Source organism: Phyllobates terribilis, unplaced genomic scaffold (genome assembly GCF_046119375.1).
Source record: "Phyllobates terribilis strain yellow unplaced genomic scaffold, ASM4611937v1 Scaffold_4__5_contigs__length_816908805, whole genome shotgun sequence".
Lineage (NCBI taxonomy): Eukaryota > Metazoa > Chordata > Amphibia > Anura > Dendrobatidae > Phyllobates > Phyllobates terribilis.
Window position 1 is genome coordinate 700,194,357 of NW_027362764.1, and position 14,275 is coordinate 700,208,631.

Genomic DNA, 14,275 nt, shown 5'->3' on the forward strand with positions numbered 1-14,275 from the left:
CCATCACTAGGTCTTCAGGAGTTCCCTTCATCCACCAGATTTCCAGTCTCGCTTAGACATAGTGCGTGCCAATTCCAGGACCGGAACATCAAATAGGACGTCGTCTTCTTTATCAGTAAGATTTCCATGTTATTGCTTTCATCTGTCCTCTACTGAATGTAGGTGAACAAGAAAGTAGACAAGGAATTATAGAAAATATGGCTGTGAAGGAGGACATACTGTTTAGAGGAATTGTCATCAGAAATTGACCTATTGTTTAAATCCGGTTCTTGACTTAAATTTTTTAAATACAGTTCAGACCAAAAGTTTGGACACACATTATCATTTAAAGATTTTTCTGTATTTTCATGACTATGAAAATTGTACATTCACACTGAAGGCATCAAAACTATGAATTAACACATGTGGAATTATATACTGAACAAAAAAGTGTGAAACAACTGAAAATATGTCTTATATTCTAGGTTCTTCAAAGTAGCCACCTTTTGCTTTGATGACTGCTTTGCACACTCTTGGCATTCTCTTGATGAGCTTCAAGAGGTAGTCACCGGAAATGGTCTTCCAACAATCTTGAAGGATTTCCCAGAGATGCTTAGCACTTGTTGGCCCTTTTGCCTTCACTCTGCGGTCCAGCTCATCCCAAACCATCTCGATTGGGTTCAGGTCTGGTGACTGTGGAGGCCAGGTCATCTGGCGTAGCACCCCATCACTCTCCTTCTTGGTCAAATAACCCTTACACAGCCTGGAGGTGTGTTTGGGGTCATTGTCCTGTTGAAAAATAAATGATTGTCCAACTAAACGCAAACCGGATTGAATAGCATGCCGCTGCAAGATGCTGTGGTAGCCATGCTGGTTCAGTATGCCTTCAATTTTGAATAAATCCCCAACAGTGTCACCAGCTAAGCACCCCCACACCATCACACCTCCTCCTCCATACTTCATGGTGGGAACCAGGCATGTAGAGTCCATCCGTTCACCTTTTCTGCGTCGCACAAAGACATGGTGGTTGGAACCAAAGATCTCAAATTTGGACTCATCAGTCCAAAGCACAGATTTCCACTGGTCTAATGTCCATTCCTTGTGTTCTTTAGCCCAAACAAGTCTCTTCTGCTTGTTGCCTGTCCTTAGCAGCTATTTTACCATGAAGGCCTGCTGCACAAAGTCTCCTCTTAACAGTTGTTGTAGAGATGTGTCTGCTGCTAGAACTCTGTGTGGCATTGACCTGGTCTCTAATCTGAGCTGCTGTTAACCTGTGATTTCTGAGGCTGGTGACTCTGATAAACTTCTCAGAAGCAGAGGTGACTCTTGGTCTTCCTTTCCTGGGGCGGTCCTCATGTGAGCCAGTTTATTTGTAGCGCTTGATGGTTTTTGCAACTGCACTTGGGGACACTTTCAAAGTTTGCCCAATCTTTCGGACTGACTGACCTTCATTTCTTAAAGTAATGATGGCCACTCGTTTTTCTTTACTTAGCTGCTTTTTTCTTGCCATAATACAAATTCTAACAGTCTATTCAGTAGGACTATCAGCTGTGTATCCACCTGACTTCTGCACAACACAACTGATGGTCCCAACCCCATTTATAAGGCAAGAAATCCCACTTATTGAACCTGACAGGGCACACCTGTGAAGTGAAAACCATTTCCGGTGACTACCTCTTGAAGCTCATCAAGAGAATGCCAAGAGTGTGCAAAGCATGCATCAAAGCAAAAGGTGGCTATTTTGAAGAACCTAGAATATAAGACATATTTTCAGTAGTTTCACACTTTTTTGTTAAGTATATAATTCCACATGTGTTAATTCATAGTTTTGATGCCTTCAGTGTGAATGTACAATTTTCATAGTCATGAAAATACAGAAAAATCTTTAAATGAGAAGGTGTGTCCAAACTTTTGGTCTGTACTAATAAATATATATTACATCAATGCGAGCTGTGGCAAGAAGGTTTTCTATGTTTGTCAGCGTAGTGTCCAGAGGCTGGAGGCGCTACCAGGAGACAGGCCAGTACACCAGGAGACGTGGAGGGGGCCGTAGGAGGGCAACAACCCAGCAGCAGGACCGCTACCTCAGCCTTTGTGCAAGGAGGAACAGGAGGAGCACTGTCAGAGCCCTGCAAAATGACCTCCAGCAGGCCACAAATGTGCATGTGTCTGCACAAACTGTTAGAAACCGACTCCATGAGGGTGGTATGAGGGCCCGACATCCACATATGGGGGTTGTGTTCACAGCCAAACACCGTGCAGGACGCTTGGCATTTGCCACAGAACACCAGGATTGGCAAAGTCGCCACTGGCGCCCTGTGCTCTTCACAGATGACAGCAGGTTCACACTGAGCACATGTGACAGACGTGACAGAGTCTGGAGACGCCGTGGAGAAAATCTGCTGCCTGCAATATCCTTCAGCATGACTGGTTTGGCAGTGGGTCAGTAATGGTGTGGGGTGGCATTTCTTTGGAGGGCCGCACAGCCCTCCATGTGCTCGCCAGAGGTAGCCTGACTGCCATTAGGTACCGAGATGAGATCCTCAGACCCCTTGTGAGACCATATGCTGGTGCGGTTGGCCCTGGGTTCCTCCTAATGCAGGACAATGCCAGACCTCATGTGGCTGGAGTGTGTCAGCAGTTCCTGCAAGATGAAGGCATTGAAGCTATGGACTGGCCCGCCCGTTCCCCAGACCTGAATCCGATTGAGCACATCTGGGACATCATGTCTCGCTCCATCCACCAACGTCACGTTGCACCACAGACTATCCAGAAGTTGGCAGATGCTTTATTCCAGGTGTGGGAGGAGATCCCACAGGAGACCATCCGCAACCTCATCAGGAGCATGCCCAGGCATTGTAGGGAGGTCATACAGGCACGTGGAGGCCACACACAATACTGAGCCTCATTTTGACTTGTTTTAAGGACATTACATCAAAGTTGGATCAGCCTGTAGTGTGTTTTTCCACTTTAATTTTGGGGGTGACTCCAAATCCAGGCCTCCACTGGTTAATAAATTTGATTTCCATTGGTGATTTTTGTGTGATTTTGTTGTCAGCACATTCAACTTTGTACAGAACAAAGTATTCAATGAGAATATTTCATTCATTCAGATCTAGGATGTGTTATTTGAGTGTTCCCTATATTTTTTTGAGCAGTGTATACCATCATCCTGTATAAATGTGTCTGCCTGATAAAAGTGGTGCTTTACTACAGCTTGAATCTTTTACTTATACTGCCAGTGGAAAGATTTGTTATTATGGAAAAATTATTCTTTATGGATTGAGCCTGATTTTTCTTATATTCTTAGCAAACTGCAGGGAGCCGGCATATAAAGAAACCGGAAGAGGAGGAAGAAGACGAGAATGACCTGGACGATGAGGATGATGATGAATCAACAGAGGGCTAAAACTAACTTATCACATTGAGCAGTGATTTCTTGGAGAACACAAGCCTTTCCAAAGTATGACATCATCTACAGATAGAAGGGCAACCTATCAAGATGAGCAGTTTTATGATTTTTGGATAAATTCCATCGTCCGCACTGAAATCATCTGGGTGTTTTACTTATGGAATCGGGATTGGATTCTCAGGGGATTTGTCAAATACTGCCTTAAATTTAAATGTGCGGTTCAAAGCTATACAAACCTTTTTAAAAAAAAATAAAATATTTATGTATATAATATTTATTTGTTTTTTTTTTACAAAAACTTTGTACAGCTTTCATCCATGATATCGCAACAGGCCTACTTTTCAGAAGAGATGTAAGGGGTTCAGGCGATTCGCAGTGCTCTGGTACAGCAGCCATGGACTACCAATATATGGCCGCTGGACAGGGGTTTTGATAATCTTTTTGCTTAACTCGAATGTCCAGTATTAATCTTGAACATGGATGTGACTTTCTAGTGTACTTTGTGATTTAATACTGAACCGTTGTGAAGATCTCTGCTTGCTGGGCAATTAAAGCCATTTTCCGGGACTATTTTATTTTTTTCCTATTGGGTTAAGAACTGACAGGCGGGTAGTTGCTAACTACCTGCCTGTTTTGCCCGTCACCGTCTCTGAACAATTACAAACCACTTTTGCTGGCGATTCTGCTGCCTCACATTAACAGGGCAGCTCTTCTTCCAGACTGCTGTCGACAGGACACAACTGCTGACGTCATGCTGATTAACAGCCGGCTCCCTGCAATTAGGCAGCGGGGAGCCGGCTGACAATCAGCATATCACTGGTGGTCACGCACCATCAACAGAGCAGAAGAGAAGCCGATTCTCTGTCAACGTGACGTGACCTGAAGCTGCAGTATCACCAGCAGGAGCAGTCTGTGACCGCTCTGCGTCGGCAGAGATCGGTGACTGGCAGAACAGGCAGGTAGTTAGCAACCACCACCTGCCTGTTAGTTCTTAGGCCCACAAGAATTAAAATGTAATAGTCCCAGATAACCCCTTTAAAGCTTTTCTGAAGTAAAAATGTTGCAAATATTTTCCTTCTGCTTTCAGCTTTCTTTAAAAAAAAAGAAAAAAAAAGGTGGACAAGGGTTAGTTGGAGCGGCCATGGCCAAGCGCAACGCAACAGACTTCTTTTTTAATTTTTTTTTTTATGGGTCTGTCCTATGGAATAGTACTATGCTAAAGGTACACATTTTTTACAGTTGGATCCTAAGTTTAATAGTGCCATTTAATGGCATCCGTTTGCGTATGTCCCGAATATATGTTAAATAGGTGCCTCCACGTGATGTGACCATAACCTAAAGAGCTGGAAATCCACCACTTACCCAGTCCTGGTCACACAGCTGCTGGACTTGCTCCAATGCTTGTGAGCTGTTAACTTGTTGCCTAAGATTTACTACATTGATAACTTGATGTTTCGATGCACTCGGAACAAGATGAGATCTTTAAAAATGTAGTCCAATTAAAACAAAGTATATTAGAAAGTTGCTTAAAGGGGTTTTTCATCCCCATCAGCTTCCACCAAGTTAGGCCTCTTTCAGCCGTTTGTGATTTTTCTCGTACGTAAAAACATGGACCTTCGTTCATCAGTATTTTGGATCTGAGTTTCATCAGTGTTTGGTCAATTTTACCAGCAGTGATTTTTCACTGATGGGGGAACTGCAAAGCTTTTCCTTTGCTAATCATGGACAGCCCATGGATGCCATCCGTGTGCGGTCTGTGATTTTCACAGACTCAGACTTGTACGGGTACGTTTTGAACCAGGACTCAGATAAAATAGTCATGTCTCCATTACTTTTTGTGAGCTATTCCATCTGTACAACAACACGGACATGTGAACAGCCGTGAAAAACATGATCTAGCCATGAAAAACACGGACAGACCCCACACGACTCACGGATGTCTGAACATGGCATTGTAATAAATTCAGGTGTTACTCACCCTCCCCTTGTCCAGCTATGCCTCTCCACTGCTGCCGTTAATCTTTGACGGGCTGCAGAGGTGACATCAGGACTACCGTACACGTGACCACTGCATCCAATCACTGAGCTCAGTTGCTCTGTTTGTGTTGATAGCCACTAAGGTCCGTGATTAGCTGCACAGGTTACATGTATTGTAGTTGTCCTGTCACTGTAGCAGCCTGTCCACCATGACACAAGCATCAGCCGAGATGCAGCACTGGATCCGGGAAGGGTGAATAAGACCTGAGTTGATTATTCTAGTTTAGCGGAAGCTACTGTAATTTGGATGAAAAACCTATTCCCACAGAACCCCTTTAATTTCATTTTACACAGTTTTTAAAGGAAGTTATCAGCTCTCCAACTTAAAGGTGATAACTTACTGATCACAGAAGGATGAACTGCTGGAAGAGAACAGGCTTACATCAGTATTTGTAAGCCAAAACCAGGAGTGGGTGATAAATACAGAAGTGGTGACGTGTTTCTATTATACTTTTCCTCTGATTGTTCCACTCTTGGTTTTGGCTACAAATACTGATGTAAAATTGTGAATGTGGCCTAAATTCTCAATACTTAGGAAATGACCTTTCTCATTTATCAATACAGTTGATAGTCCTGTTCCCTTCCAGCAGTTAGTCCTTCTGTGATCAGTAAGTTATCACTTTTCCTTTGGATACGTGGCCTAATAGGGATTCCTCGGCGGTGATAATCCCCCATCTATTGCCTAATACGATATATGTACATCATAGTGGGTTCCCTTTATTACCCAAGAGTGCAATAAAGCAGAAAAGGGCGTCTCTTGTAATGTTGGACTTTGAAACCAAATATTACACGGACTATTGATCTGAATTGAATTTCATCAGACTAAAGTTCTTCTGTAGAATTATTTTCATAAGGCAAGGGCTGCATAGCTACACAACACAAGTGAAGGGGTCACATTGCAACCTCCAAGGGTACTGCGACCGTGACAAGCAAGTCGTAAAAAATCCAACTGTATTGTATTTACTGTGACTTGCTTGTTGCATTTTGTGCAACCTTGGGATCACAATGCGAGCCAATCACTTGTATTGCGGAGCCAAGATTGGCCACACGAAATGTGTCACAAACAGTCGTCATGTAGCCCCAGCCTAAAACTAAAAAACTGCTTTATTTACCCATTATTTACATAGGACTGTGTACAGATTTATCAAGGTAGGTGCTAGTCACAGGGTTAACTAAAAAATTTCCACCATATGATAAATCAGTGACCCCATCAAACCTTTGTATAACTTATCTGCTTAGTTAGAAGTTACCTTGTGCCTTAAATCAGTTCAGTAAGTGTTGCCGTGTAAGTAGGAACAGGCTGTGCCACAGAGTATTCTCATGCATTTCTAATTAATTGTTGCCAAAATGAAAATAATTCTGAGACCAGATCCACATACAGCGGTAATACTTTTATTGAGAACATATCGGGAAAAAATAAATAATGCAGTCTGCAGGTAAATACAGTTTTAAGTATGTTTGGCAACCTAAAAGGAAGTGTGGCAACAGGGGGAAAATGGTTATATCCTCCCCGCAGCTACCCGCTTCCTGTCATTGGGGCGGTGCAGGGAGCGGATACAGTCACTGCTCACAGCATAGTGAGGGTGCTGTAATCACTCCCTGGCATACTGATTGACAGCCTGCTCTGCACACGTATACTGCACACTCACACTGCAGAGCTGGCTGTCAGTCAAGCTGCAAGAGGAGTGACCACAGCTTAACTCCGCTCCCTGCACCGCCATGACGCCTTGAAGTGAGCGGCTGCAGGGGGAATATAACTTCATTTTCTATCTAATTACCTCTCCGTCACGTAACTTTTTTTTCTTTTGCTGCACTGGCAAAATGTGTCTTGCACAATGTTAGCATTTGATATGCTGACTAGTGATGAGCGAGCGTGTTCTGTTAACCCTTTAAGTACCCTTCAAGAGTATTTGCGACATGCTTGAATGTTATGTTTGAGTCACTCTGTGTGCATAATTTGCGACTGTTTGACAGCTTTAATACATGTGAGGAATGACTAACAAACAGGCATTCCTCACATGTATTAAAGCTGTCAAACAGTCGCAAATCATGCACATGAAGTAACTCAAACATAACATTAGAGCAAGACGCAAATACTCGGAAAACACTCGAAAATCTCGAGTAACGAGCGTGCTCGCTCATCACTAATGCTGACACGTAATAAGTACAGAGCCTTTTTTTCCATCGATGGCCTTATTTAAGTAAATGGGATGAAATCGTTCATTCTACCAGACATTTATCATAAAGGTATGCATATCCTACAAATAAGACCATGGGGAAAAAAATGTTAAAGATTATATGTCAGCATATGCAGAATTAACATTTTTGATTTACATATACAAAGGACATGCTGAGGGAATGACCAAAAATCCATTGATCCCTCTTTTTGGGAACTATTTGCTGTTGGCAAGACAATTCTAGCAAGACTCAAGTCCTGACTAGTGATCACGTCTGTAGGGCTAGCATTGGCGTCCTGTGTCTACATGGTAAGAATGGCCACTGACCAGAGGATTGCGGCTGTGATTAGGAGGTGCGAGTGACCGGACTGAATACTAATCTCCATAATCTGAGACGTGGGGCACCTACAGTCCTTTAACCATCACTCACTTATGACTGTTTCAAAACTAAAAAAAACATCCAGTCATTGCACTTGTATGAGGCTATAATGTACAGAACAGTGTTTTATAAGATTTACTGTACACATTTACTACCCTTTTATACCTCTAGTAGGATGACACATTGCTTTGTAATCCTCACTTCTATTTCCAAGGTGTATCGTTAAGTGTTAATATTGGCGTGCCGCACAGAACCCGGCCGTATTCTCTATAGTATTCATGTATGTTATGTGGTTTGTTTTTTATTTTTTGTGAATATGTATTGAACAATAAAATTAAAATATTTGATACAATCACTTGGAAGACGTCTTTGTTTCTATATTAGAAGGTTATAACGTTACTGTGCATTATTTATTGCTGTTCAGAGATCTGCAGACATTTGTTTTTCTCCTTTGGGGTCTAAGGGGTAACATTTCTACTTGTGGAGAGTGACATGTCAGAGTAAGTAGACTTCTAGGCCATGCAATGCTCCTCTGGGAAATTAAATATGCAAATTGTCTCTTCAAAGAGGAAGAGGGCTTGAACTCTAGTGCCACCTATTGGAAGCAGCAATCCTAAATGTTGATTCCAATAGGTGGCACTAGAGTTCCTCTTTGAAGAGACAATTTGCATTTTTGTCCTCTGAAATCACTGACCCTATTTCAGCTGCACACACATTTAAGGATGGCATCTATGGCTACGTTTACACCTATCAATCAGAATTAGTGATGAGCGAATGCGCTCTGTACTCGCTCGAGCATCACTGTGCTCGGCAAGTATTTCCGGGTTGCTTGGGTGGGAACTCGGGTCCCCTCCCTGCATGTTTGGCGCTCTTTAGAGAGCCAATGAACATGCAGGAATTGCCTGTCATGCACTGTAATGCCGTAGCCATGTTGGTTGTAGGCATTACAGTGATTGGCTGGCCGCACAGCATCATCAGGTCTATATAAGACCGGGCGCCGCCATGCTCGTCAGTCTACCCCGGAATCAGGCAGAGTAGGGAGAGCTGCTGCTGCGTCAGGGAGAGATTTGCTTGTTTATAATTAGTATACGTGTTCCACAACATATATCTATATCCATCTGAACTAACAGTCCTTCTGAGGACTAATCCAGCTGCATATATCAATGCTAGGCAGGCAGGCAGTGTATGTGGCAGACTGCAGTGTATGATACAGCACAAGAGGGTCCATTGAACGTCATGTCTGCTGCTGCTGCAATAATTACAGATCTTTCTAGACATGGAAAGGCACTTTTTTTATCTTAATCCTGGTTATTTGCTTAAAAAGCAATCCAGAGTACACAATTTTTCTGCTCCATTTGCTTGTTCTCACTGCAGAATAAAGCCAGATCTGTTCCATATTTCAGCGATAAAAATCTAGAAATTTGAACTGAACGTGGAAAATATTGGCCTCCTTTTCCATTCTGTTGCAGTGTGTCGGTGAAGCTATTCACACTAGGTCTCTGTGTAGAATAATATTAGTAACTTACAGGCCTACTATTTAAAACCGTGGTTCTCTGTCAGACATATCACCTATAAGACTGTTAAAAAATCAGATATTTCTACCATTTTCATTCCGTTGCAGTGTGTCGGAGAAGCTATTCACACTAGGTGTCTGTGAAAGATAGTATTAGCAAATTACAGGCCTACTATTTAAAATTGTGGTTCTCTGTCAGACGTATCACATAACTGCTTTCCAAAATCAGCCATTTCTAGTGAACGTGGAAAATATTGTCCTCCATTAAAAATGGGCAAGGTGCGTGACAAGGGATGGGGAAGTGGATGTGATGGTGCATGCAGAGGACGTGGCCATGGGCAAGCTGAAATTGAGCCACAACAAATACCCACATCTTGTCACTCGACCTTCCTGTCCCAATTAATAGGGGACCGCAGAACACCTCTATTGAACACAGAGCAGTGTGAAACGGATATTGGTTGGATAGCGGATAATGCTTCCAGTCACTTAGCCACCAGCACCCTGTCTTCCACACGGTCAAGTCTCAGTAGCCGTGAGTCTGGACCGCATATTCCTCACCCTGATCCTCCTTCCTCCCACCATGCCGAGTACCCAGAGACAACTGATCCTACACTTGGACACCCAGAAGAGCTGTTCACTTTTCCATTTGTAGATTCGGGGCCTCTCGTCTGGCCAGCTTCAAGCGAGTCAAGAGGAGAACGCGTGTAGCGATGCCCAAATATTGAAGCAGCCACGAAGGCGACGGTGGGAAAGTGCAATTACTGTTGCAAGAGGTGGATGATGATGATGATGATGATAAGACACAATTGCCAGAAAGTCAGAAGGAGGACCAGGGTGCGGAAGTGGAAGATGAGGTGGTGGATGATATAGTAACTGACCAAACCTGGCAGAAGGACATAAAGAGCAAGGACCGCAGCACACAGGGGGAGGAAGGCGTAGCACCACAACAGTTAGGAATAAGCAGCATGGTGGCCGCAGACACAAGGCGGGAAAGAATTCCTCGTAACGCCAACACGACGGAAGTTGCCAGTACAACTGTTAGGTCTTTCCAAGACTGGTTATTTTTTAAGGACTCTGCAGATAACTCCAAAAAGGCCATTTGCACCACCTGCCAGGCCAGCATCAGCAGGGGTAGCAAAAATAGCAGCCTGACCACCACCAGCATGATCAGGCACATGGCAGAAAAGCACCCGACTAAGTGGGCCGAACCCTAGCGTCCAGCAACAGTGTCTGCATGCACACCAATCCCCTGTCCATGGCGCATGCCAAGATTCCTCCCACCCTGCACACTCTCAACTAGCACAGTCCCAGCACAGCGTTCAGTTGTCCCTACCCCAGTCCTTGGAACGCAAGCGTAAATACGCAGCTAACGCCCCACAGGCCACACTACTAAATTCACACATTTCGCGAATGCTTGCACTCGAAATGTTGCCTTTTAGGCTCATGGAGACGGAAGCTTTCCACAGCCTGATGGCGGCGGCCGTACCTCAGTACTCTGTCCCCAGCCGCCACTATTTCTCCCTGTGTGCCGTCCCCGCATTACACAAGCACGTGTCCCACAACATTAGACGTGCCCTCAACAACGCTGTTACTGGGAAAGTCCACCTAACCACGGACACGTGGACAAGTGCTTGTGGGCAGGGATGGTACATCTCGCTGACGGCACCTTGGGTTAATATAGTGGAAGCCGGGACCCAGTCTGACCTTGGAACGGAACACGTCCTCGCGATGCCGAGGATTGCGGGCCCTGGGTCAATCAGGGTTGACCCCACATTCTACAGCTCCTGCACCTCCTCCTCCTCAGCCTCCATCTCCGAAATGACCACATCAGACGCAAGCAGGAAGCACTGCAGCACTGCGTCGGCTAAGCGGCTGTGCTGAAGCGAATATGCTTAGGTGACAAACCGCACAATGCTGAAGAGTTGTGGACAGCTCTGAAAGAGCAGGCAGATCTGTGGTTGACACAGCTGAACCTACAGCCAGGCATGGTCGTGTGTGACAATGGCTGGAACCTGGTAGAGGCTCGGAGGCGAGCTCACACATGTACCATGCCTGGCCCATGTGCTTAACCTCGTGGTTCAGCGGTTTATCAAAACCTCCCCGTATCTGCTTGTCACCGGCTGTGTGCCCATTTTAGAAAGTCAACTACAGCTTCCGCCGCCCTTGCCGTGCATCAGCAGCGTTTGCAGCTTCCATCTCACTGACTAATCTTCAATGTCCTCATGTTTTGGAACTCTACATTGTAGATATTGGGAAGGATTTGTGAGCAGAAGAGGGCAGTTGTTGACTACCAGCATCAACAAGGCCGTTGGTATTCAGTTGAGACTCCACACATAAGACCTCAGGAGTGGACATGGATGTCAGACATATGTACCATCCTCCAAAACTTTGAGCACTCCACCCAGATGGTGAGCAGCGATGACGCCATAATTAGCGTCACCATCCCGCTTCTCTGTCTTCTGAAACGCTCTCTGCTCACAATCAAAGAGGATGCATTGCAGGCGGAGCACGATGAGATGGAGCAAGGAACCATACAGGGTGATTACACATAGCCCAGCCTTATCTCATCCCAACCTGGATTGTGTGAGGAAGAGGAGGAAGAACAGGAGCTAGTTTCCTGCGTTATAGACAGTAAAACCTGTACAACTGTCATACCATTTGTTCAGCGTGGATGGCCTGAGGACAGGAAGGAGGAGGAAGAAGAAGAGGAGGAGAGAATGGTCAGTCGTCCTCTTGGTGAGGACACGGAAGTCTTGCCTCTTTGCAGTCTGGCACACATGGCTGAGTTTATCTTACGCTGCCTTTCCCGTGACCCTCGCGTTGTCCAAATTTTGGGTGACAGTCGTTATTGGTTGGTGACACTCCTAGACCAACGCTACAAGGAGAACTTTCTGTCTCTTATTCCTGCGCAGGACAGGCCTAATAAAATGGGGCAGTACCAGAATGCCCTTGTTGCGGAATTGTTAAAAAAATTCCCATCTGAAAACGCTGGCGGCAGAGGTCACAGTTCATTGGACAACCAAGGAGTACAGTCGAGAGAGACACAAATGCAATCCAGCAAAAGCAGAGGAACACTGTCAAAGTTCTGGGACAGTTTTCTCAGACCCTCCCATCGCACAAGACCTGATGTGCCGGGTACTCTCTCAAGGAATGAAAAGTTTCGGAAGATGGATACCTTGCCGACCATACCAACGTCCTCCGTGATTCCTCTGTGCCTTATAATTATTGGGTATCCAAGCTGGACACGTGGAATGAACTGGCTCTCTATGTCTTGGAGGTCCTGGCCTACAGTGTCTTTTTTTTGGGAGGCCTAACACTATTCCCATGCACCTCTGTCTTCACACCCAGACATGGGTATACGCTTCCTAATTTTGTCTATTTGCTCTTGCCCTCCTCCTTCTCCACATCCTCATCCTCCACCATCATATCACCACCATATGTACCATATCAACATATCTACGTCTCTTGCAAGGGACATTGGAGTTCCTCCAAATTTTTGGCAGCCGTTGCTTCACTGCATAGGCAAACAGTATGGGAGACACACTTCTTAATAATGGGAACATTGTTTTCAGGAGGCCCTCCGACCTCTACATCTCTTGCAAGGGGCATTGGAGTTCCTCCACTGCATAGGCAAACAGTATGGGAGACACACTTCCTAATAATGGGAGCATTTTTTGCAGGAGGCCCTCCAACCTCTACGTCTCTTGCAAGGGGCATTGGAGTTCCTCCAAATTTTTGGCAGCCGTTGCTTCACTGCATAGGCAAACAGTATGGGAGACACACTTTCTAATAGTGGGAACATTGTTTTCAGGAGGCCCTCCGACCTCTACATCTCTTGCAAAGGGGCATTGGAGTTGCTCCAAATTTTTGGCAGCCGTTGCTTCACTGCATAGGCAAACAATATGGGAGACACACTTCCTAATAATGGAAGCATTTTTAGCAGGAGACCCTCCGACCTCTACGTCTCTTGCAAGGGTCATTGGCGTTCCTCCAAATTTTTGGCAGCCGTTGCAGTCACTGCATACGCAATAACAGTATAGGAGACCCACTCGTTAATAACGGGAACAACAAAGCATAGCCGACTGCTGGCCCTTTAAGAATAGTAAGGGCCGCCTGATGGCCCTATAAAATAGTCTTTGTGACTTTCAGAGTCCCTCCATCATAAATGAAACAGAATGTGTCTGATGATGTGTCACACACCACATAGGCAGATAAGGTAGTAAAATGTTAAAATTACATTTACTGGTAAATGTTTTTTCACCGTTGAAAGCAATGCAAAAGTGCAAAAACGCATCAAAAATGCTACGTGTGAACATAGTACAAGGTGTGGAGGAGCATATTTGTTTTTGTTTATTTATTTTGCCTTATATACAAGTCATTACCCTGGAAAGGATGTTCCCTCACATATTTCCCAGGAAAATCCGTTTTGGTTTGTTTTTTGTACGTTTTATTGTAAAAGTGGCGTAATACTTCTGACAACATTGCTGACAGCAGTGACGTGGGAGTCAGAAATGCTTCCAGGGGTCTTCACCATGTTGTTCCTATGTCATTTGAGTACTGTTCCCGTCGATTTGGGCAATTTTTAGGCCCTCTGCAGACCGCCGGAGGGAGCCGCCTGAAAAATGCTCGAGTTTCCCATAGACTTACATTGGGCTCGTTACTCGGGTCGAGCACTCGAGTATTCCAATTTGCTCGACTCGAACAACGAACACCCAAGTGTTTTAGTGCTCGCTCATCACTAATCAGGATATGATGGCCCAGATTGTTCCCAGCTTTCC

The 14,275-nt window shown here is 44.8% G+C and overlaps 1 protein-coding gene across 2 annotated transcripts in view; it reads left to right on the forward strand.

Annotated features, from left to right (window-relative positions):
- CIBAR1 (CBY1 interacting BAR domain containing 1) overlaps window positions 1-8,339 on the forward strand; it is a 30,589-nt gene extending 22,250 nt beyond the window's left edge. For both annotated transcript variants that reach the window (XM_073679584.1, XM_073679583.1), the window contains exons 7-8: window positions 11-115; window positions 3,290-8,339. In XM_073679584.1, the coding sequence (XP_073535685.1) occupies window positions 11-115; window positions 3,290-3,388 (204 nt within the window). In that variant the 3' untranslated portion in view covers window positions 3,389-8,339. The remainder of the gene's footprint in view (window positions 1-10; window positions 116-3,289) is intronic.
- The last annotated feature ends 5,936 nt before the right edge of the window (window positions 8,340-14,275 follow it).